Source organism: Delphinapterus leucas, chromosome 7 (genome assembly GCF_059928025.1).
Source record: "Delphinapterus leucas isolate spDelLeu-1000000601 "Yukka" chromosome 7, BTC_Dleu_Yukka2, whole genome shotgun sequence".
Classification (NCBI taxonomy): domain Eukaryota; kingdom Metazoa; phylum Chordata; class Mammalia; order Artiodactyla; family Monodontidae; genus Delphinapterus; species Delphinapterus leucas.
This window is the reverse complement of record NC_143135.1, coordinates 96,563,986-96,587,607: the sequence shown is the minus strand read 5'-3', so window position 1 is coordinate 96,587,607 and position 23,622 is coordinate 96,563,986. Positions and strand designations below refer to the sequence as shown.

Sequence of the window (23,622 nt, the reverse complement as noted above, 5' to 3'; positions counted from 1 at the left end):
CTTCCGGCCATTTCCTAATTGCCTGGAGTCAGTTTGTTTGAGGGTCCTTCACCAAAGCACGCTTCCCACTCCCAAGCGCAGGTGGATAGGACAGTGTGTTGGCCATGAGTGAACGAATTCACAGGTAGGTCTACTCAGGAGACAGCCCATATTCCTAATAGAGGGTCCCTAGATTGGCCATTGGGTCACGTGTGGACACTCTGTCCTTCTGATACTAATACTGGCAAATGGCATTACTGTATGGCAGGCTCTGCTCTAAGCACCTTACACACGTTGGCTTATTCAGTCCTCACAGCAGGGGCTTCCCTGGTGGCACAGCGGTTAAGAATCTGCCTGCCAATGCAGGGGACATGGGTTCGAGCCCTGGTCCAGGAAGATCCCACATGCCGCGGAGCAACGACGCCCGTGTGCCATACTACTGAGCCTGCGCTCTAGAGCCCGTGAGCCACAACTACTGAGCTCGCGTGCCACAACTACTGAAGCCCGTGTGCCTAGAGCCCGTGCTCTGCAAGAAGAGAAACCACCGCAATGAGAAGCCCGTGCACCGCAATGAAGAGTAGCCCCCGCTTGCCGCAACTAAAGAAAACCCGCGTGCAGCAACGAAGACCCAACGCAGCCCTAAATAAATAAATAAATTTATTAAAGAAAAAAAGCCAAAAAAATAATTAAAAAAAAAGTTCCTTACTCTCCATAATATTAAAAAAGAAAACAACAAAAAAAAATCCTCACGGCAACTCTAGGAGCCTATCCCTGTTATTACCTCCATTTTACAGTCTAGGAAACCGAGCAGAGACATTAAGTAACCAGCCCAAGGTCATATAACTAGTAAGTAGAAAAGCTGGGATTCAAATACAGACTCTGGCTCCAAAGTCTATGCCCTTAATGCCTCCGCCTTGGTAAGCTGGGGGCAGCAGTGCCCTTCCTAACACGTTACAGGAACTGAGAGGTACAGCAACCCCCATCTTTCAAATAATAACCAGTGAGCACAAAGGGTCAGCATGTGCTCACAGATCTCTGCATCTTAGAGCCGGAAGTGATCTTAGAGACTCTCAAGTTCAGACCCTCCGTCCAATGCACGAACTCAGGCCTGAGGAAGGGAGGTGACTTGCTGACACAGGTTCATGGTAGAGATGAGTCCAGATTCCATCTCTCCTCACATCTCCTCAGCCAAACGAGAAGGTGCAGACTGTTTCTCCAGTTTCACTGGTAGAAAAACTGAGATGACTAGTCTGTTGTCAGCAGAGGGAGACAGGCCTGAGCCCAGGACCAGCACTCACTCAATGGTCCTTAAGAGCCCAAGCATCCTTATGACACTGGGGTAAACTGAGTTGGGGCTAGGTGGGGATGGGGACCCAGATGGTTCTCCCGAGAGGCAGAGGTCACTAATACCCCACTCAGCCAACCACCCTCAGGCCTCCAGGGGCCTGAGAGGAGGGGACAGGGACAGGGTGGGAGCAGCCAGCCCAGTGCTACCTCCCTTTGATACCTTAGAGTCCAGAGCAGACATTTCCCAGCAGGCTTAACCCTTTTTGTGCGTGCTTCCCTTCTCAAGAGAACCTTAATCATCCTCATTTGAATTTCAAATGACCTCTCCCCTCTCCCCACTCCCTGCCCCAACAGGCTCCCTGCCCCAACAGTATGGAAATCATTGCCCTATGCAAATTGGGTGCCAGGACCCCATCGTCATAGCAACCACTGGGTTTCCTCTCCTTTTGGCCCCTCTCTGGGCTCTCTGGCTTAGATTTTTTGTTCCTCTTCCCAGCAGGCAGGTGGGGCACCCCTCACCGAGGTGCCCAACGGGGCCCAGACCCGCCAGGCTTCCTGCCTGCTTCTCTAGTGCAAATCTGGACCCAGATTTGGTCTCACCCAAGCGAGACCAACCGCTGTTTTTTTCTCAGGCTAGCCTAATCCGAGGATGGGCTAGATGGTGGTGAGGAAGTTCTGGAGTCTGGAGGACACAGCGATGCTCCTAGAGGGGGTGACAGGAGAGGAGAGAACTAGAGGGCTTCGGTGGTGCCAGTGATAGGAGATGGAAAGCAGGGCACGGAACCTGTATGTAAAATGCCATGCAAATTAACACCTATTATTTTTTGAGTCAACAGCACTAGTACTTTCTGGGGAGATGCCCGCAGCTCTGTTTCCCGTGCTCCGAGCTTGGCACAAAGGCCTGCCCTCCCTGAGTCTCCCAGGGCCCTGCTGTTACCCAAGAGCTCCCCCACAGTCAGCTCTAAGCCCATGGAGGATCCAGGAGGGGACTTTGAACTGTCCGTGGCTGAAGTCCCTAGAAATGAAATTCAGCCTCCTTTGAGGACTCTGGTCATCCGCTCAGCTTCCCCAGTCCTGTCCTACCAGACCCTCAGGCTCCAATGAGAGGAAAGCAGCCCCAGTTGGGATGACCTCACACGGCTTCCCTTTTAAGGGCATGTCTGCCCCTCTTCCCCTTGGCTGTGGGGAGTGGGGAGTGAGAGGAGGCAAGGGGAGCTGCACCTGCTTCTCCCCTCAGCAGCTCTTCCTAAGGATGGGTCATCCTGGCAGAGCCCTTCCCTTCCCAAGGGGGACCCACTAGCAAATGCGGGCAGAGACTCCAACTTCCGTCTCCCCTGCCCCTCCTGTAGTTTCACAAACACCCCCGACCACCCCAGCCTGCCTTTGATAGAGCCTTGACCAGAAAGGAAGACTGTCAGTGGGTGTACCCCACCGCCAGACTGCCCACCCTGCCCTGAGGGCTTCGAGGTGGGGATCGTGTGAGTCCTGTGTGTTTGCACGTGAGTGTGAGTTGGGCGTGTGTGTGTCTGTGTGTTTGGGAGTGGGGCGGACGGAGTGTAACTGCATTTCAGTTGTCCGGATTGGGGCTGCTCTTCAAGCCCTAAGACGTAACCCTAATTTGGCTGCTCATTTCTTTTCAAATTCTTTTTCCACTTGTTCAGCATTTTTCCACACCAGGTGTTCATTGCTGTAACTGTTTCTTAAGGAGGAGGGTGGACCCAAGAGACCAAGAGCATTTACTCACAGCTTATGAGGGAGGGGGGCTGCAACTTGGGCGCCTTAGTGAAGGGCTAAGGCCCAGAAGCTACAGCGTTGAGTCTCTGGACGCTGCTCAGAGTCTCTGTGTGTGTGTGTTGGTAGCGGGTGGGGGGTGGTTGTCATTTCACCCCTGGAAGCAAAGGATAGCCTGGGACCGACCTCTCCCGCTGGATCTCCCCATCATTGCCCCCACGGCACCGACAGTGGGAGTAGGAGGGATGCTAAGAAGGTCATAAGATGTATCCATTGCCCGTGGGATGCCAAAGGAAAGGGGCATTCTTATGCACACTCTTATCCTCTAATGCAGGGCACCTCCAAGCGTGGTCCTACAGCCAGGCTGGTCTGAACTGTTCATTAACGTCGGAGACCAGATGCGTCCAAACACAGAGGGTAAGAATTTAGAAATGTTCACAGCACCCCAAGTACGTCATTAGTGAGCGCTCCCTGTGGACGCAGTGGAGACAAGTCTGGGCCCTGTTGAATGTGTGTGGTGGGTACGAGCTGCATACCAGTCCTGCACGGTGGGACTGTGGACTGCTCTGTGACAGACCGGAAGTAAAACGACCGGTCCTGCAGCCCACGTTGTTTGAAGCGATGCCCTAAGGAATGACGGCTGATGAAACCAAGCGGAACTCCAGATGGTAAAAGACAGCACACAGACGCCCCCCCCACCCGGCCCCCTCGCTTTGTTCCCTCTTAGGCTAGAGAGAAAAGGAGGTCCATGTTCTTCTGGGGGCTGCAGAGATGGCAGCTGGGGTGGGGAAGGTGGCCTTCCTTAAAGAGACCTCCAAAAGGAAGAGGGACGGCTGTCAGGCAGGACTTGGCTCATTCACCTGCACCGGTGCTAAGGTTTAACATAATTTTATATTTACAAACATACCTGCTACCCAGAGGCAAGTATTAATTTAGTCCATATGGACTATTACCCCTCTTGAGATTGTGACATACACACTCGTAACACATTCATATATAGTGTGCTTAGAATTTAAATTATCTTGACCCACTTCTGGACATGAATGTGTTATAAACCTCCTGATTTCAAGCAACATATAAAAAAACACTGCTATTAAAAACACTTCACAACACTTTCACCTGAGCAGCATGGTCCTGCCCTGTGGGCTTGGGTCTGGGACTAGATGGGTGAGAGAGTGTGGCACAGGTGGGAGCTGCTGTAGTAATTCTTTTATTTGCAGAGGTTCTCTGTGTGCTAGAGGCAGGTACCTCCTGACGCCACAGGCTGCTCTCCCGAGACCTCTGGCACACACAGCCACAGTATGAAGCCTGGATGGTGAATTAGTACCTCCTCATCTCCCTGCACAGAAACTGGAAACATGGTGAGATGGAAGCCACTCTGGTTTGAGAAGGCCAGAACCAGGGGCAAGGGGCTTACGCTGCAGCATGAGGGCTGTAGACAAGACATAGGAAAGGACTTCCGACACTGAGAATTGTATCCTACAAGAATAGGTGGCCAAGAGAAATTGTGGGGTTAGCTTTTCTTAAGGATGGAAGATAAATGAGGGGAAAATAGCTCTAAGAACAGGATCCTTTATTTTCCAGGGATGGTTTTGAAATGGCTTCAAAGGAAGAGAGAGGTATGGACAAGATATCCTCTCAGAATCCAGGGATTCCTGTCAGTTCCCCCTGGACATCTGGAGGGGCTGTGGCTTCCTTTTTGTCCTCCAGAGAGGTGAGGTAAGGGAGAGAGTGGGCACAGACCAAGGCACAGGACCAGAGTCACCAGGCTTGAATCCTAGAGCCCACCCAGCTCATTCTCTTCACTTTACTCCCTCAAGCCCTCTCTCCCGCCATATTATGACAAGGAAACTCGAGTCTAAGGCACAAGCAGACTTGTCCCACACTGCTCAGTGACAGAGCTTTGTCTTGTCTCCTGAATATTTCTGATAATTACCAACCTAATGATGGACTGTATTTGTATGGTGACATACACCTTGCAAAGTGCTTTCACACCCACTCTGTTATTTAATCATAAAAGGGTGTGTGTGTGTGTGTGTGTGTGCGTGCACGCGCACGCGTGCGCCCGTGTGTCTCATTTAGAAAGAGCTGTCAATAGGAGACTGTTCTGCACCTTCCCCCAAGTCTCACCTCACCCCAGGTACTTCCTAGACTTCTCTCGTCCTCTCTGTCATTGAAAGAATAGTTTTATTCCATAAACATTTGGGTTAAAACCCACACACGTCTCTAGAGCCTTCCACCTGTTTCTGCCTGGAACTGCACCTCTTCGTCGCAGTGAGACGCAGTTTCTTTATCCTTAGCTCTTTTCTTGGGGACTCAGTAGGGTGGAGATGGCGAGGTCCCAGGAATGAACTGACCAAGACGGGGTTTCTCTTCTTGGGTCAGTTACTCATTATTTCTTTGGGCCTTAAGGAGAATCACTAACCTCTCTGGACTCCCATATATAATCGTGTCCATTCCATCTTAAAACCATGCAGAAAGTTGCCAGATTTAAGTGAGGAGACTTTCTGCAAAGGGTCCCCACACAGCTAACTCCCCTGGGTGGTCCTTCCAGATGGTGGGACACGGTGAGCCATTTCACCTCTCAGATAGGCAACTGAAGCAAAGAAGAAGGGCAGCAGGAAGGGATGACTGAACAGAGTCCGGTCCCCACCCCCTTCCTTCTTGCTCCCCTTTTCCTCCCCTGGGCTCCCCTCATGGAGCCCTTCCTTCCCAGATCTCTGAGCAGGACAAGGGTCCTAAGGCGTCTGCTCCACTGTCATCTGGGCCTGCAAACCCCCACTCCACCAATGACAACTGAGCCTGCAGAATGCGGGGAGCTGGGGCTGGTGTGTTGGTGAGGCTGGCTCAGGATGAGAGAAGAGATGGAGACAGTTCTCTCCAAGGCCAGATTCTCACTCTCCACAGTTCACCAAAGGGAGTAAGTGGACCCCAGCTCTTTCCCTCTCTTCCCCAGCAAGCACATTTTGGCACCAGACAAGGCTTCTGCCTCTTGGATGAGACCAACCCCCCAGCAGGGGCTTGGCTCTCCTCTGGCCAAGGAGGAGAGCCAAGCCCCTTGGCTGGAGCCACTGCCATAATTTCGGCATCTCCCTGATGCTGCCACTCTCTTGTGTCCTCTGTCCCTGGTTTCCTGTGCTGGTCCCCAGTCTTCCCACCACCATCTCTGGGTAAATAGTCACTAGAAAGACCCAAGTTTAATTCTGTCATTTGCTAGATACAGAACCTTGGGGAAATCAGCTAACCAGCCTCAACTTCCCCGTCTGCAAAGTGGGATGGTGCCATCTACCCTCACAGAATTGTTGTAAAGTCCAAATGCACTGTTTGAATGTGCTCTTCCAAACACAGGTTGGCCCTGTGATCCACTCCACCATGAAGCCCTGGAGGAAAGCTCCTGGAAGACAGGGATTGTTCCGTCATCTTTCTGAGCCCAGGGTCTGAAACAAGCGAGGACTGCCAGCGAGGTCAGAGAAGAGGACGGAGCCTGAACAGAGCAAGGAAGCTGGAGGTGTCAGAGGAGAGCGGGCTGAGAGGGGTGGTGGAATGAGGGGATATAGGGGCTGAGGGAGGTGACGGGGTAGACGGGCAGAGCTCAGGGCTGAGGAAGTCCCCACACAAATGCACGGTGTGGGAACTGATGGCAGAGAATATGGAAAAGCAGAACTGCATACACATCTTTAAAAATTCAGCCCTTAGAGGCTATCCAGCCCCAAACCCTCCTTAATGGGGAGGAAAATAAATGTCTGGGTGGGAAGACATTTGCCCAATAACCTGCAGGGAGTTAACAGCCTGCAGTCAGGACTGAGCTTGATTACTGGTTAGAAGCTGTGTGACCCTGGGCTAGTTAGTTTCTCATTCTGAGCCACAATTTCCTCATTGATAAAAATGGCAATTGTAAGAATTAAAGGAGGTAATGCATGTACAGTTGGCTCCATGGGCCTGGGTATGGGAAGGAGGCTCCGTGGATGTGACTGGCCTTTCCCTTCTTCTTCTCAAGCCCACCGTATTTGTCCTCCCCTGTGTAGGAGGCTACACTGTGACCAGAGTGGTCAAAAGTCACAGGGTTATCTGCTTGGGTGCTTGGGGATGGTCAGTTATGGAGCTGGGAGCTTCTGAAATGTGGGTAAGGCTATGCTCTTATCAACCACTCAGTTGAGAACCGGAAAAAAAAAAAAATCGGTGTCAGCCTCAAGAAGGAAGGAAAAGTAAAAACGGGAAGTAAGAGGAAGGATAGAAAAGCTGATAGTTCAGAAATCTAGAAACAGCTTGGCTTCAGTCTTCTGCAGGGTGTGGAAACAACACGGGCCAGGGGATCGGGAGCCTTCTCTGGTCCCGAGCGCTGTCACAAAGACACTGAATTTCTCCTCTGTCCACCCATGCCTCGGCTTCCTCATAGACCGAAGGAAAGGAAAGGATGAGCTAGCTGCCCTGCCAGGTCTCTACCAACCGGGAGGTATGTGTCTGGACTAGAGAACGCTCTCCTCTGCAGTCCTGGCCAGTGTGGAGGGGAAATTCACTTCCCTTTCCCAGCTCCCACCTCGTGCACCTTGGGGATTTCACACAACACAGAGGGTGCTCTCAGGGAGCTGGGGCTTTCTAGGTCACCTTTGTTTGTAGTTTCTTTAAAACCCAGAGACAAACCACCCCTTAATTCAGGCACTGTTGGGAAGGGGAATCTGCCTTTTAAAAATCCAAAGGAAGCCATTAAACCAAGTTGGTAATCGCTGTGACTCACGATAAGTTTTCCTCTGTAAAAAATGAGTCAGAATGACTTTCCAGGAAGCTTGGTTACTTTAATTAGCTGCCTCTTTTTTTCTTGCCCTTAAAAACATGCAGTAATTTGACAGTCACCTAAGTAAGGATGCTACCAGCCACCAAGCTGAGCCGCTAGAAGTGAAGGATCTGGGAATGGAGGCGTTCTGACAGATGAACTAAAGGGTCTCTTTGGAGTTGAGGAGGACCCACACAGAATCTTTCCCTGAATGGTGGAAGGAACAAAATCAACCTGTAGGGTTGATCCACTTGGCCTGAGTGAAGGGGAGAAGGGCACCCCAGCCACCTGCAGCCCCAGAACACTTAGCATCAAGTCTCGTTGTGTATATTACAGAATCTTAATGATGCCATTAGAGGAAATGATGACCGCAGCTGTCATGTGCCAAGCACTGTGCTAAGGGCTTTAAATATCTCAGCTAACTCTCAACCCACTCTCTAAGATGGACATTAATTGTCCTCTTTAGAAGAGATGAGGCTGAATTAACTCATCAGATCACATAAACCAGTCAGCAGCAGAGCTGTGATTCTTACCCCAGGTCTGTTTGATTCTAAATCCATACTCTTCAAAGGTCATCTGTTCCTGCCTCCTAGGGAAGCAACGCGGCTGGTCCAAGGTCACATTCTGAACTGGCAGACACTGAGATGACACTCGTATTCTGAAAGTCCCAGTTTATGTTCAGACTCTTTCTCCTTCAACCTTTCTCCTTCAAGCTCCCACAGTCCCAGACAGGAGGCCAGAGCTTGCTGAGACTGCCTGTAACGCCTTAACCTTCCTAATCCCCACCCAGGTCCTGAACTCCCTCTGTCTCCCGGATCGCTTTTCAGGGTTTCATGTAGGTCCTTCTCACTCCTGACACAGTTGTCTTGACTTGGTCCCATAACTAATAACAGAGCACCAGAGCTATCCTGTTAAGTGTGGACTTCCACCCTCATGGACACTCTCTTAGCTGTGTCACCACATACCTGGGGCAATATACCTGGCCCAGGTGAACAGGGGCGGCTCTAGCCAGCCTGCTACTGGGAAAGGGTGACTCAACTTCTGAATCAAGGCTTCTGGACTCTGGTTTTTCTCTAGGGAAGAGCTCAGAGCAGAGATGTGCCTATTCCTACTCATCAGGTGAACTGATATGAAAGCCTTGCTGGAGTTCTGGACATGAAAGGGCATTTTCTTCACAACTGGGGAGAACAGGTACCCCACTCCACAGACCTTTAGTAAAACATACTCAGCTAATAAATCAATTGACAAATGGTTGCAACTGGCCCACTCTCTCCAAGCTTAACTGTTCCCAGACACAAAGCAAAGTATGAAACGTGTGCCACTACCCGTGTAAACAGACAGTTTCAATACTAAATGGAGGGCGGAGGGGCAGAAAAGTTTATGGTAAATGTACGCTGCAGATGCCTCCACGAGACCCCCAATTATCGTGTCCCTGATCCTGAGTCTTTTAGCTTCAAGAATGGAACTAGACCGCACCTGAAGGCTTGGGAAAAGATTTTAGCTCTGGGGGACATCGATTCTCTTCTACTTCTAATTTCTATGCCTCTAATGATCCAGATGAAAGACTGATTGAGGTCTTGTTGGGATACTATTAAAGTTATTTGGTGGTGTTACAGTTTATGCTCATCTTTCTTCAAGTTCTTTTTAATTATACGGAGCTTTCAAAGCAAGGTTTGGACTATGGAGTTAAAAGAGAGAGCTAGGGGCTTCCCTGGTGGCGCCGTGGTTGAGAGTCCGCCTGCCGATGCAGGGGACACGGGTTCGCGCCCCGGTCTGGGAAGATCCCACATGCCGTGGAGCGGCTGCGCCCGTGAGCCATGGCCGCTGAGCCTGCGCGTCCATAACCTGTGCTCCGCAACGGGAGAGGCCACAACAGTGAGAGGCCCGCGTACCGCAGAAAAAAAAAAAAAAAAAAAAAAGAGAGAGAGAGCTATGAAACTTTCTTCTCAACTCTTCCCTCTCCTTTTCCTTTTATTCACAAAGCAAAGTCATCTACAGGCACCAAGCCCTCCTTTCTGGGTCTGTTTGCCACCCACATGCATGTAATTTGGAAGAGGAACACTTGTACATGGGCCTCTTTGATTAGTTCCTTGAGTAGGATTATTGAGAAATCTGGGGTTAAAAGGCCTTAGTTCCCATCTACCAGAGACACATTCTGCCTTCTGTCAGTCAGTAGCAGCTGGGAACACAGCCTGCTGCTTCTAGGGGTCTTGAAAAAAAAATGGTACTGATGAACCTAGCTGCAGGGCAGGAATAAAGATGTGGACATAGAGCATGGACTTGAGGACACGGGGTGGGAGGGGGAAGCTAGGGCGAAGTGAGAGTAGCATCGACATATATACACTACCGAATGTAAAATAGTTGGCTGGTGGGAAGTAGCCGCATAGCACAGGGAGATCAGCTCGGTGCTTTGTGACCACCTAGAGGGGTGGGATAGGGAGGGTGGGAGGGAGGCTCAAGAGGGAGGGGATATGGGGACATGTGTATGCGTACGGCTGATTCGCTTTGTTGTGCAACAGAAACTAACAGGGTATTGTGAAGCAATTATACTGCAATAAAGATCTATTTAAAAAAATAGTAAAAAAAACTAAAAGCAAAAAAACAAATATTACTTAAAAATGAAAAAAAAAAAAAGTGAATCTCCTCCCTAACTTCTTGTTTGTTTCTAAGGATCTGGCCCTTTCCTAGCCTAGTTTCAGAGGCTTTGTTCCGTTGTATACCAATGTCTACTGTTCAAAGGCTCCAGGGTCATACCCCCTGTCTCTAGGGAATCTCTTCATTTCCTAAGACCCAGCCTTTGGGTCTGATTGGCTGAAAGACCAAGCCAGAAGAGGTACCACGTTATTCCATTATTCGATGAATTCCAGTAACTATGTCCTGCCCTTGCTTTTCTGTTTCATTTCCCAGAAGAGAAGACCCTTACCTGTCTCCACCTGGCTGAGAGCACTTCGAGCAACTGTAGAATCTGCTACATCCCCACTCATCTTGATATCTGCAGGGAAAACACAACTGATTTTAGTAACAGGTCACAATTTTTCTCGCTATGACATATGTGGCTTTAACTAAACAGCGAAGATGAATGTGTAATTACAACAAGCATCAGACTTTCAAATTCCTGATTCCTAAACATACAACTATTAGAATATATATAAGCTTGGGGCACATATCCCCTCGTCCCAGACTTGCCTCCTTTCCCCCTTCCTCCAGTGCTACTGCAGGGTCTCTCCCCTTTGCATCATTCATGGCCACTTCCTTCTATCACCAGGCTCAGTTGGTAAAAATTTAACAAGGGGAAGGGTACAGCGGAGGGAGGGGAATGGGGGAGAATGCTCCCCATTCTCCATCCTCATTTCCTTTGGGATTTGGGGAATGTCTGTTATTTTTTAAAGTAGCATAAGAAATATCCATCTCCCGTCCTCCCCCTCATAATAACTCTACCTTGAGAGGTAAGAGCACCCTTGAACCAAGTCTTGCCCTTCTCATCTTTTTTAGCCAATCCTGCCTCTATTCTCTGCCTGATTCTCAGAGGTCAACCCACTGTCTGGTGATCAAACCCTAGTTCCTGTGTGGCCCTCCTTGGGAGCCCTTACCTTCTCTCCTACTCCTTCAATGTTCTCAGTTAAGAAAGGGACGGCAGGCGGGTCAGTGTCCCGCGGAGAGAGAAGACCTACACAAGGCCCCCTGTCTCAGCCCCCAAGTGCTGCGGGTCTGGCCTCTCTGCCCTGTTTCATTTCAATAAATTAAACATTTACCCACAACAGACAGCTGCCACTGCCTAAGAGGCCCCTAAGTCTCCTCAAGGGTCAGCAAAGAGAAGGAAAGAGACAACTTTGAGCTATAACTCGGTCTCAGCTCCTCTCCTTATGAAACCACCCAAATACTGAAGCCGTTAAAGACAGAAGAATATTTTATTCAAATCATGTTGACCCCCCCTCCCCCCCCTTCTCTGGGGCAGCACTTTAACTCTTTCAAACCAGATAAAGTCTTGGTGAGCCAATTTGCATACCCGGCCCCGCAGCCAATCCCGGGTAAGCAGCCCGTCTTAATTTGGGCCACGTAGTTGGGCAGTTGACAGCCTGGATGCCTGAGGTCTGGAGATGACCAGGATGAGGGAGAAGGGTGGACCTCCACCCCAGGAAAAGCAGGAAGAAACCGACTTTTATTTCTTCTTCTTCTTCTACTTTTTTTTTTTTATTTTTTTTAGGGCAATGATATGTGTGGCTCTTGCAGAGATTTAAAGTGTGGTCCCAGGGGATGTAGTGACTGCAGTGCACGAGGGGTGACTGCCATGCCAAGCAAGACAGAGATGGGGAGTCCTGAGGTTCTCCAGCCCTTGGAACACCCCAGGAGCAGGGGAGGGAGTAAGCAACCTTGGGAGCCACTGTAGTTTGAGGAATAGTTTTGAGATCGGTCAAAGTGATGACTCCCAGGTAAATACTTGGAGCTCCGTACAGCCCTCCCCAGACATCCACGCTGTCCTGCATGGTTACAGACCTCTAGGGGAAACCCTGCAGCCACACTTGCCACCCCTCTCAGTGCACTACATTTAAGAAGGCATTTCTCCAGCCTAACCAAAGTCCTTCCTGCTGCAGTTTGAAACTTTTTGTACAGCCTGTCATGCATGAATATGCAGAGTAACTAGTGTGGGCCACCTGGACAGGTCTGCAAAGGGCTTCTGCTACTCCACGCTTTCTGCTCCAGTGGGGAAATGGGCTTAGCTTCGTCCCACCCATGAAGTGCCACGCTGGAGCTGGGCATTGCCTATTATAGATCGGCTCAGTTACACTTCCCCATAGGGATCCTTCAACAGTGCTGAGAAAACGTCAGAGACTGCTGGGAAGGGGCGGGAGGGGGTGAGTGCTCACCACCTCTCCTGTTGCTGAGCACAGGCTCCAGACGCGCAGGCTCAGCGGCCATGGCTCACGGGCCCAGCCGCTCCGCGGCATGTGGGATCCTCCCAGACCGGGGCACGAGCCTGTGTCCCCTGCATTGGCAGGCGGACTCTCAACCACTGCGCCACAAGGGAAGCCCTCTCAGTGGGCCTTTAAACCTGCTTCAGTGGCGCTGGGAATTCAGAGCATGGGTTTTGACAGCAGACAGACCTGGATTTAATCCCAGTGTCGTCCTAACTAGCACAGGGGGACCCTGGCCACATATTTGAACCTCAGTTTTCTCAGCTAAAAAAAAAAATGAGAAAAATGATACTCCCCAGAGTTATAGTGAGGAGCAAATAAGATACTGAATGAAAACCGCCTGGCACAGTTCCTGGTACAAAGGAAGCACGTGATAAATGAATTAACTAAACAGATACTTAGGCTTCGATCGGAGTCCCCTTCTCCCATTACAGTAAACAGCTTTGGTTTTTCTGTCTAAGCAGTATCGTAATTTGTCCTTTACCTGGGAAGCCATCTGCATTCTCCCAATTCTGACTTCATGGGAAAAACGCTCATGGGGACAAGAAGAATTTAAGAGGTAGTGAGGGTGGGATGACGACCAGGTATTCTGAATCAACTTATTTCAAACATCTGACGTTTAAGAAGGGTGACATTTTAGCTAAACCATAATTCTATGCCTGTAACCCAAACTCTCCTCCAACACCCATTCCCTGCACCACCTTTAACTCTACCCAAAAGCCATCTCTCTGATCTTTTAAATTAGCATAAAAGGTAGTCCTAATCATGTCTAAAATTAACTTTTGAAGGAGTCAAAGGCTCCACACTCTTCCAGGACATCTACTCATTGGATGTACCCATTATGGGAGCAACATTGTGACACTTTGGGATTGGACAGGGATTTGAGTCTGAATGGAGGGTCAGGCTGAGATGATCTGTAAAACCTCTTAATTCCCATAGGATGTTAAGACACTGAGAACCTGTTCCTGTTGGGTAGGAGGCCGAGGCTGATGGGTGGGACGAGCTCTTGGGTCTCAGCCTAAAAATGGGCCAGCACCGAAACTCGCCGAGACGCCATAACCCTTCGCCTGTCGGACAGCACTTGCCAGAGGTGAGTGAGAGAGGTGTGGGGTGCGGTCAGGCTTCTCTGCTGTTCTAATCTCAGCTGGCAACTGAGGAGGCTCCTTGCCATCACTCCCTTCCCTGGGGAGGCTCAGCTGGTCCGTGTAAGAACCCAGATACCAGATGCAGCCCCTCATCTGCTTCACCGGCGCTGTCACCCTCTGAAGCTGGAGCGAAATGTTGGCCGCTGGCCTTGACCTCCCTGTGCCTTGGCATGACCCAGCAGCAACCCCTCCTTGCACATCTGTGAACCAGGATGTGTGTGTGAACGTGCAGGAGCAAAGTGCAAGGGGCAGCACTTCCCCGGGCTGCAGGCTGAGTGTCCACGGTGTCCTGGACCTCCTGGGTCCAGGCTACGCCAGGAAAACAAAAGGCCCACTACTCTCTCTCCTACTGTCCATCTTCATCTCTTCGGAAGGGACTGGAGCTCCCTCCTGACTTCTCCCTCCCACACCCACTGCTGCAGGCACTTCTACCACAGGGAATTCAAGGGGCCCACCGGTCCTACTTCTGAGCTAGCCAGGGCTCCAACTCTCCCCTGGAGGAGATGCTTCTCGCCTCTTCTTCAAGAGAAATGCACTTCCTCTCAAGAGACATTCCAACCCAATGGTCCTGAGCTGGAACTGGTATCAGTCTGTGAGACTCAATCCTCCTTTCCCAACGCTGATAGAGAACAGCTCACAGTGAGGAAAAGGGCAAAAAAGAGATGCTCTGGGACTAACCAGGTGTCCCCCTCCGGCTCGTTTCCCACTGTTTCCCACTGTTTCCTCCATCTCTTCTCTCCCTCCTGAGCTTTCTGTCTGACTCTTATCTACCTGCATTGGGCCTGGGAGGGAGGAGCCCCTCCTTAGCCTGGGTGCCCCTGTGTCTGGTGACCTCATGCCTGCTCAGGTGTTTGTGCTCCCACGTGAGAGGTGTTCTACAAAATACAAAGTGCTGAGGTCCCAGGCCAACCTGAATCACGGCTGGTACCCAGGTTATCAAAGCAAAAAGATGGGCTGACTCAGGGGCCGCAGTGCTTGTGGAGCTGCTGAGTGGGGGACCTTACGCATTACTTTGTGTGCCCCTGCTCCCCCTCCAACCCCCCCCAAACTGTTGCAGTAGATCCATGGAGGGGGAATCCCCAAGGGCCTAGGACTGGGGATTTACAGGGCAAGTGCTATTTATAAAGCATCCACAGGACACAGGATCACTGGGAGGGGAAAAGTAGGGCTCAGAAGAGACCAGATTTCCAGAGAGGATCCTGGACTGAGAGACCCTAGACAGGGGCCCCCAGGGAGACACTCCATAGACGGATCCTCCCTCAGAGACCCCACAGCAGGGCCCTCGATGAAAGACCTTACAAAGATGACCCCGGACTAAAAAGCCCACTGAGAAGACCCAGCAAAGGGAGCCCTCAAATGGAGACCTAGTTAGAGAGGCCCCACAGAAAGTCCCAAATTGAGCGATCCCTTTGAGGTCTCCAAAGGGGAACCAGACACCACAGAGAGGCCAGGAAACCTCACAGGGAGGCCAGACAGCCCTGAGGGGAGATAGACTACAGAAGCGGGCTGGAGAGCAGTGGCAAGCAAATGTAGAGAGATGACTCAGGTCACCCACCCGAGGTAAACAGGTGGACAGAGAGCCCACCTGAGGAGTTAGCGCACCCTGGGTTTAGCTCAATCACCCCCTTTGTGTCTGCCTGCAGGGGACAGGGCTGGGGGAGGTGCCCGGGCTTCTGAAAAGCGTCAGCCTGGAGCTTCCTCCCAGGCCAGGCATGGAGGGCTTGGCCTCCTCACCTCAACCTCACCCTCTCTTTCCTGCTCTCAGCTAGATCCTCTTAGCCCCCAGGTGGCCTCCCTGCTGGGTCCCAGCTGCCCCCCCTCCTCCCACTTCCCCCAGAGCAGGAGCCTCCAGTAGACAATGAGGTGGAAAACCCCCAGGAAGTCTCTGATCTTGGTCCTAAAGAACTTCCCACTGGGGGGCATGCCTTCAGGTTTTGCTCCCATGCACACCTAGGCCTTCTTGGTGGAAAGTGGAGGAAGGAGAACCCGGGACCTGCCCCCAGCTATGTCCAGCTCCATGCTGGTGCTACGAGGTCTGAAAATGGACTTCCCCCAACCATTGGATGATACCCAGTTGGATGATTCTTTCCGCCACACCGAGCCCTCCCTGGCATGTCCTGGCACCTGGGGATCCGCTCAGAGCTAACACCTCACCATCTGCTGGTTTTCACTCAGCCCCACCAGGACTGCGTCTGGGAAACTGGGTCTCCCCCGTGCACCCACTGCTGCTTGATTTCAAGGATTGGCGGCTCCAGCAAGGGCCAAAGCCTCCAGCCTACCCTGCTCCTTGGGGTAGGTCATGAGAATTGACTCCCTCACTCTTCCTCCAGAAAGGAGAGCAGGTAACAAAATTCCTGTCAACAGCTCTGAAGTCCTTAATGAAGGTCATTCATTGGGTGTTGCCCCCTTTAAGAGGCAAGTTGCTGGTTTGAAATGGCCAAATCAGGCTCAGCTTTCTCCACATCAGTCCGTCTCTGCTCAGGCCCTCAGACCTCCAGAAGGCCCACCCCAACACCAAGTCCAACCTCCAGGATTAGTAGCTCTGGTCTTTGCCTGGCTGTGGAAGGAGGGATCAGCAGGGTGAATGGAGGGGTCTTGGTTCACTCCATGCCCATAGACCTTTCACGCAGGGGAAACTGACTCCCGGAAAAGCATTTCCATGGCCTAGGTTCCCACCCCTGAGGAGAGGAGGGCTTGGTATCTGAATCCATGGGACATGGAACACAGAGGATGTATCTCTCACTGCCCCCCCCCACCCCCCAGACGCAGAGATGGAAGCGCTTTCCCACAGGGCCCTGTGCAGGCTTCTCCTCCTGTGCGTCCCACAGAGCTCCGGCTCAGCCCCTGCACGCGGACTCCCTAGCCCCGCCGCGCACCAGCCTACGGCACTGCCTAGACTCACGGAGCAGGGGAGCAGGTACACCTTCACGGGTGGGGTCTGCTCCACCTCCTCTCCCAACACACATGGGGACAGGTAGACTCACCTCTGACACACACGGACACATGCTTCCCTAGGCCCTGATCAATACATGTGCACCATGGCACCTGCCCCAGGTGTGCCTCTGTAAATGCCCAGCTCCACTCACTTTTCCTAGGCAGCCCCTAGACCTTACCAATATCCACTCTCCCTATACTTCACGTAAATGCCTGGGACACCAAACACGCAACATGTGGATACACGTATTTCCCTCACTTCTGCACTCCAAGGTCCACACCCCTGGCTGAGCCAGTGAGCCACCCTTCTGCAACCAGTGAACAGGGCAACTTCCCCGAGACTACCACAGCTCAGCAGGCCCAGGTCCCACAGGGCTGCGGCTCTCCAGATGCCAGCGCTCTCCAGATGCGAGGCTTCAGAAGCCCTCCCACCCTCCACCGTAGCCCCTACCTTCATTCTTCCCCAAAGCCCCAGACGGACCCTGCGCCCGCCAGCTCGGGGCGACCCGCTATCCACACTGCCCTCTCCTGGCCGCTGGGGAACAAGACCCCCCCCCCCCCCGAGAGCGGCGCCCCTGTCATTCGCCCCTGCCCGAGCACAGTGACACCTGTCAGAGCTCGCGCCCTCCGCCCCTCACCTGGGTGCATGGGTTCCAGATTCACCATCCTGCCCCAGGCGGGGCCAAAGCCAGCTTCCCCCCAGGCCCCTCGCGGCTGCCCCAGCCGGGCCTCCGGGGAAGCCAGGGTCTCCTTCCTCCCGCCCCCGGCCGCCGCCGCCGCCGCCGCGGGAGCCGCCGCCGGAGCCGTCGCCGCAGCCGTAGCGCGCTCCGCTGCTCCCTCCCGCCCACCCGGGCAGCACTCGGCGCGGCGGGATTGCCACACTCCCCAGGTGAGCACGCGGCGCGGCGGGGCGGGGGCCTCGGGCCACGCCCCCTGGCAGGGCCCCCGCGCCTGGCCCCCGGCCCAGGCAAAGCAGCGATTTGCATTCGGGGAGCCGGGGGCCGGGGGAGGGGGCAGGCGGTGCTGCCGGGGCGGGTCCTGACCCTGCGGAACACCTGTCCGCCTCGGACCCGCCAATGGCCTCTCCCCACCGCGCCCGGCCCAACAGCTTGCCCTACTGAGGAACCCCTGGCAGATTAACCAGCGGGGGGGCGGGGGGGCGGGCTGAGCTTCCGTCTGGACAGACACCCCAGCTCTGCGAGGAACTCTGGAAGTGTTTGGAGAAGCCGCGGGAGTGCGCCGGGAAGAATGTGGTGTTGGAATCCTACCTCTCTGCCGCTTACCGGCGGTGTGACATGAGACAAGGCTCATCACCTCCCCGAACTCAGCTTACTCATCCGTAAAACGGGGCAGGTGTTAATCTTAACTGGCATCTATCTATCCGAAGTTAGCAGGTGGTCAAGCTCACCTAGGGCCCCCGTGCATCCTCACCACATCCTGGGACCTAGATGGGGCCCAGCTAATTATCACATTTTCTGGGTGAAGATAGTGTCTCTTGCCTGCCCTACCAGGTCCCAGGTTGCTGCGAGGCTCTATGAGGGTATGATGTGAAAGCTATTTACTAGTGTCAGGGGCTGTGGGAACAGCCACCTCCTCATTTACAGAACTGGGAAGTGACTTGTCCAAAGGCACACAATTCCCTAGTGATGGAAGGAAACTGGCTGGGATCAGGTCTCTGGACTCCCACTCCAGGGCTCTCTGCAGCACCCATCATAGGCTCGTCACCTGAGCTTCCCCCACCCTTCTCCTCCACTCTTCAGGTCCCAGGAAGAGGTGCCAAGGCGGAGAGACCACCTGTGTATAAACCTTGAAAGCCGTGTGCCCACAGCAGGACAGACCTCGCCTTTCTTTTCAGACAGGTCTCCCTCTCAACCTGCTTACAGAACAAGTCCTGGGCTTTTCTGCCTCTATGCCTTGTTTGCACTGTTCTTTCCAGTTGGTATGTCCACCCACCATCCACCCCAATAATCCCCATTAGAATATCCAGCATTTATTGAGCTTTCAGTGCATCAGGCACTGTGCTAACCAACACTTGAGAGGCACCTGATCTTGTTTAGTCCTCATAACAACTCGAAAACTGGACTGTTATTATTTCCATTTTACAGATGGGAAAAATGAGGCTTAGAGAATTTAGTGTGCCCAAAGTTACCCTTCCAGTAAATATCAGGGCTCCTATTCTAAAACTCTGCACTCTTCTCCCTTCGTGCACAATTCAAATGTCACCTCCTTCTGAAGCTGGAAGTGATCTGATCTGTTATTAAATTACCATAACGTTTCAATGTTCTTAATAGCCCTGTGGCTCGCTCTGCAGGACTTTTCTTATCCCATCCCCTGGCTGTTAACTGATTGGCTGCCCCCACAGCACCAAACACAGTGCAGGGTACACAACAGGTGTCAGAAAGGGCCCAGTGGGTGCCACAGTGGCCCTGGAGGGAAAGTGTTTAACAAGTGCTTCTTCGGGTCCACACAAACCACTCTCCCCCAATCGCACCAACCTTTCTTCCGCCCACTCTTAGCAAGAAGGGAGGAGACTTTCTTCCTGTTTCTTCTGGCTGAGGAAAGAGATCAGTAGCTTTTCAGAGGCCTAGTGAACCCAGAGACACACCCCCCACACCTTGGCACACTGCCAGACTGTCCCTTCCTTCCCTCCTCTTTCCTCTACTTTCCCTCCCTTCCTCCACTTCAGGTTTGGCCCCAAGCCTGAGGCCATTTCTTATCTACAACTGCACTTCACCTACCATCATCCTAGAAAAATGCCTGCACGTAGTTTATATACCCTTGTGCGCTTGTGATTTCCATATCTCTATGTGCATAGCATTTGTTTAGCCGTGTTCCCCAAGGGTCTGATTCTCTGACCGCCAGTATCTGGAACCTGTTTCTCTTTTCCATGTGCAAAGTTACATTTCTTTTCTGGGCTTTAGTTTTCCAGAAGCCAGAGGAGCATGTACCTAATGATTTCTAAGGGTCTTCCAGCTCTAGTAGCCTAGGATACTGGGGTCCTGGGGATGCGGGTGGGGGTGGAACCCTTGGAGATGGGGCCCATTGGGGAAGAGATGGGGCGTTATAGCTTCAGAGTTGGAAGGACAGTTTTGGGTTCCGGACCAGGAGAGGGGGTGATTGGGGGAAGGATGGGAAGGTGAGAGGGGTGGGGGAGAGGTAGCAGACAGGACCTCACCTTCATTCATTTACTCATTCATTCAATCCATATTGATTGAATGCTTCCTATAGGCCAAGAAAGTGCTACGTGCTGGGCATGTACCTTTTCATTCAGTCATCACACCTTTAGGAGGAACATACAATTTTTAGGTTCCTTTTATAGATGAGGAAACTGAGGTTCAGGGAGGTTAATGCAGCTAGTAGATGGCAGAGTTGAAATTTAGACCAGGCCTGCCTGACTCCAAAGCTGGTACTTTTAATCCTGGCCTACAGTGTCTGAGCCCATCTCCTCTTCTCTGCTCTTCCCTTCTATGAGCATACAACTCCAGGTGGAAGGAACCTAGATAATCATATGAGGGGCAGAGGTCCACAGGGGGTGGGACTTGCCCAAGGTCACACGACACGGCAAGCAAAGGCAGAGCAGAGACCCTCTGTTCTCTCTGCTCCTCCTTCTTCTGTTCTTTCTGGGCCTTTGAAGGGTGGGTGGGGCAAGGGGCAGGGTTCGATGATTTTTATTCCTTCCCTCTGTGACTTGCTTGATGACCATTTCAACTAGATGAACTGGAACAGGAATGCACAAGACCCCTTTGTCCCTCCCTCCTTCGTGGAGACTATGAGTGCTTCTATGGAACACTCATAGTCTCCATGAAATCAGCTCTTTGAGTTCTGGGCAGATGGGAGGTGGGGAAGGTGCCACCTCCGTGGCCTAATACTCCATTTCTCTGTTTAGCCAGGAAGAGAAAAAGCTGTGGGGAAGAGGAGAGAGATAGGGAGTTGCCTGGAGGTTAGAAAGGAACAGAGGAAAGAAAGGGAAAAAGAAGCAAAGACAGGAAATTTCAGTGCCTTTGGACATCAAAAGAGCACCATGCAAATCACATACAAATGATATGCAAATGACCCATCACTTCCTCCTTTACCCCCTACCCCCTCAACAGCTGGAGGGCTTTTTCAGAGAGCAGCCAAAGCCTAACTCCTGTTGTCCCCAAACTGTGATCAACGTGGATCCCTCCTGGGGGTCCTTCTGGTCCTCCTGGGATTACGTCTGATCCCCTTGGCTGCACCTCTAGGAAGTTACGAGCCCCCCCCAGGCCCCATTTCTATGTGAGCATGCTAGCAGCTTCTTTTGCTTCAAGGACAGAAGGCTCTAGGAGTTAAGCCTCCCCGTCCAGACACATTGCTGGAAACAGGCTGTAGCCCTGGAGGAGGTGCTCGGGGAGCGAGGTGGGCCCGCACCCTGTTCCCTACCTCAGCAAAGTGGATTTCTTGGCCGCAGGCCTTTCTGCTCACCCTCATTTCCTGTCATGTCAGCTGGTGTGAGTTGTCAGGATTGGGAGAAGGGTGGAGAGCCAGGTGTCCTGGAAGGCCACCAAGTAGCAAGTCCTTTCTAGCTCTTTCTGTCTGCCAGATGGGCTGTAGGGCCCCCAGAGCGGGGGGATGTGGGGCGGGGGTCAGCTCCCTGCCTTGGGGTGACCTCAGGGACTGAATCCGTGCTCAGGCTTCCTAAAAGAGCAGATGGAAGGAAGATAGAGGCCAGGGAGAAATTCCAGGCCTCTTTTAAAATCACACCTCAGAGTCAATCTGATGGCACCGTTGCCAGGAGGAGTATTGCAGAATGGGGGTGGAGGGGGTTCGTGTCAGGGTGACAGAGTGAGAGGTGCACTGGGAACCAGAATAAAGCAACTTTCCAGGGAAGTGGATGGGAGAGGACACAGCTGTTTCCTGCCCCTGATATCCCTAATGCTGAGTCTCAACCATAGACATCCCACCCCACCCGTCTAGAGGGAGTACAAACAAACTCATTGCCCATTTTGCTCTTGAAGGTTTTGAATAATAGATAATAATATATGTATTTAATTTTAAAAAAGCATAACAATCCTGTCCTCCGATGAACTCTTTTGACCTCGGGGCCAGCATTGGGCCTGGGTCCGGCCACTCTAATCACACCTTGGGGCAGAGCCCTGCCTCAAGACCAGCCTCTCCCCGCCTGGTCCCCCTGCACGCTCAGGGCAAGTCTAAGCCCAGGGCGCCCTCTTGTGGTGATAGGCGTGTATGATCCTGACTTGAGTCCCCACGCCCACCCCCACCTCCACCCCGCCCCCCAACCTCTCCTTCCAAGCGGTCTCGCCGCCACTGCCTCCTGTGGTGAGTGGCGGTCCATGTCTGGGGGAACCACAGTCAAGGGCCCCAGTTCCAGGCCAGCTGGAGATATTGAGTGTTAGTTTCAGGCTGCTGTTGGGTCTTCTGGTCCGTGCTCCCCATCCAAGGCCAGACTTTACCATGGAAGCCCAGTTTTGGAGTCACCCAGTCACCGCCTTGACGGGCTGTCAGTCCTGTTGCCGGACAGCTCTGCTGGTTAAAACGTCCTACCTCCCACACTGCCCTCCGGAGCTTCTGAGCTCCACGCCAATCCTACACCCGCACACATAGGAGGACAGTGTCATCGGTCCACTCATCCATCTGGAGCTGGGAATTGAGTATCCATCTGGAGCTGGGAATTGAGTACCCATCGGAGCTGTGCATTGCACTAGGGGCAGGGAATGGAACAGAGACCAGGCAGTATCCCTGCCCTCAGGAAGCTCACAGGCTGGCGATGCTTGCGGACCAGCAAACAGTAAGTCCGTCATCCTGGGGCCTGTGCTGTACCAGGGAAATAGGGGGGACTATGGGGGCCCACAGTAGGGCACGTCTTACCTGAGTCTGGGGGTGGGCATCAGGAAAGGCTTCTTAGGGGCAGGGACATCTAAGCAGAAATCCCCAGGAAAGAGGTAGTAGGAGGAAGGGAGCCTAAGCTGTACAAGCAAAGGGAACAGCATATGCCAGGAGGGTGCGTGGCACACTGGGGGGAGCCCACACAGTACAAGGAGGCTAGATCACAGAGTACAAGAGGTGGAAAACCACGAGTGCGTGAAGGTGATGGTATGTGCACAGGGAGGACCTTGAATCTGGCCTAACTTAGGTGGAAATAATTCACCAGTTTCAGGAGCAGGTGACTTTTCCTTATTGCATCACAGCATAGGCTTGAGTGCCACGGCATGGGGGGGGAGGGGGGGAGAGGAGGGGGAGTCTGGCAAGAAGTTTGACTGTGAGGACACAAGGAGAAATAGGGCAGAGGTGGAGTGGGACTTGGGTTTGAGGTGCTTTTGATTGCGCTTTTTAAATGGGAAAGATTTAAACACTCTCAGCACAGATGGGCAGGAGGCAGGAAAGAGCGAGACCCCGGGGGAAGAGCGGAGAGCGCTTCTCCAGAGAGGAAGGGGGAGGGCTGGGATTCAAAGCCCTGGAGTCGGGGAGAAGGGACACTTCCCCACCATCAGGATGGGCGGGAATCCTGAAAGGCAGGTATGGATGCAGGGGCTAGAGAGGTTTCTGCTCCTGGGATGCAGGAAAGGAGGGCGCTGAGGGTACAGTGTCCCTTCATCCCGCCCCCCGCTCCCCTAGGAGTCAGGACATTCTCCCAGCGGGAGACCCACAGCGGGAGCCAGGACCACTAATTTGCCACCCCTGAAAGGCTCTGCAGGCCTGGGTCCTGAGGTAGCTTGTGACCCGCCTTCTCTCTCCCTTGTCTGACCGGAAGCCCCCTGAGGTCTGGACCTTCTCCCAGGCAGAAGCACGTGGGCCTCCGTCCACCTCACTTTGGCCCTCTTCCTATCCACCGTCCATCCTTCTGGGTCCCCATCTGGGATGGCTGTCGTCATCAGGATCTCTA

The 23,622-nt window shown here is 52.7% G+C and overlaps 1 protein-coding gene and 1 long non-coding RNA gene across 5 annotated transcripts in view; one reads left to right on the top strand and one right to left on the bottom strand.

The window, feature by feature from the left end:
- Positions 1–17,530, bottom strand: part of POU2F3 (POU class 2 homeobox 3) — a 79,430-nt gene extending 61,900 nt beyond the window's left edge. For 2 of the 4 annotated variants that reach the window (XM_030764537.2, XM_030764540.2), the window contains exons 1-2: positions 17,399–17,530; positions 10,692–10,760 (exon numbers count right to left, since the gene is read on the bottom strand). In XM_030764537.2, the coding sequence (XP_030620397.1) occupies positions 10,692–10,760; positions 17,399–17,426 (97 nt within the window). In that variant the 5' untranslated portion in view covers positions 17,427–17,530. Of the gene's footprint in view, positions 1–10,691; positions 10,761–17,398 lie in introns of those variants that run through there. The other 2 variants (XM_022560292.3, XM_089915708.1) reach the window with 2 other exon arrangements.
- LOC149748824 (uncharacterized) lies at positions 15,646–19,043 on the top strand. The gene is made up of 2 exons (XR_016393945.1): positions 15,646–17,649; positions 18,521–19,043. It is a non-coding gene; the product is annotated as an uncharacterized LOC149748824 (long non-coding RNA).
- The last annotated feature ends 4,579 nt before the right edge of the window (positions 19,044–23,622 follow it).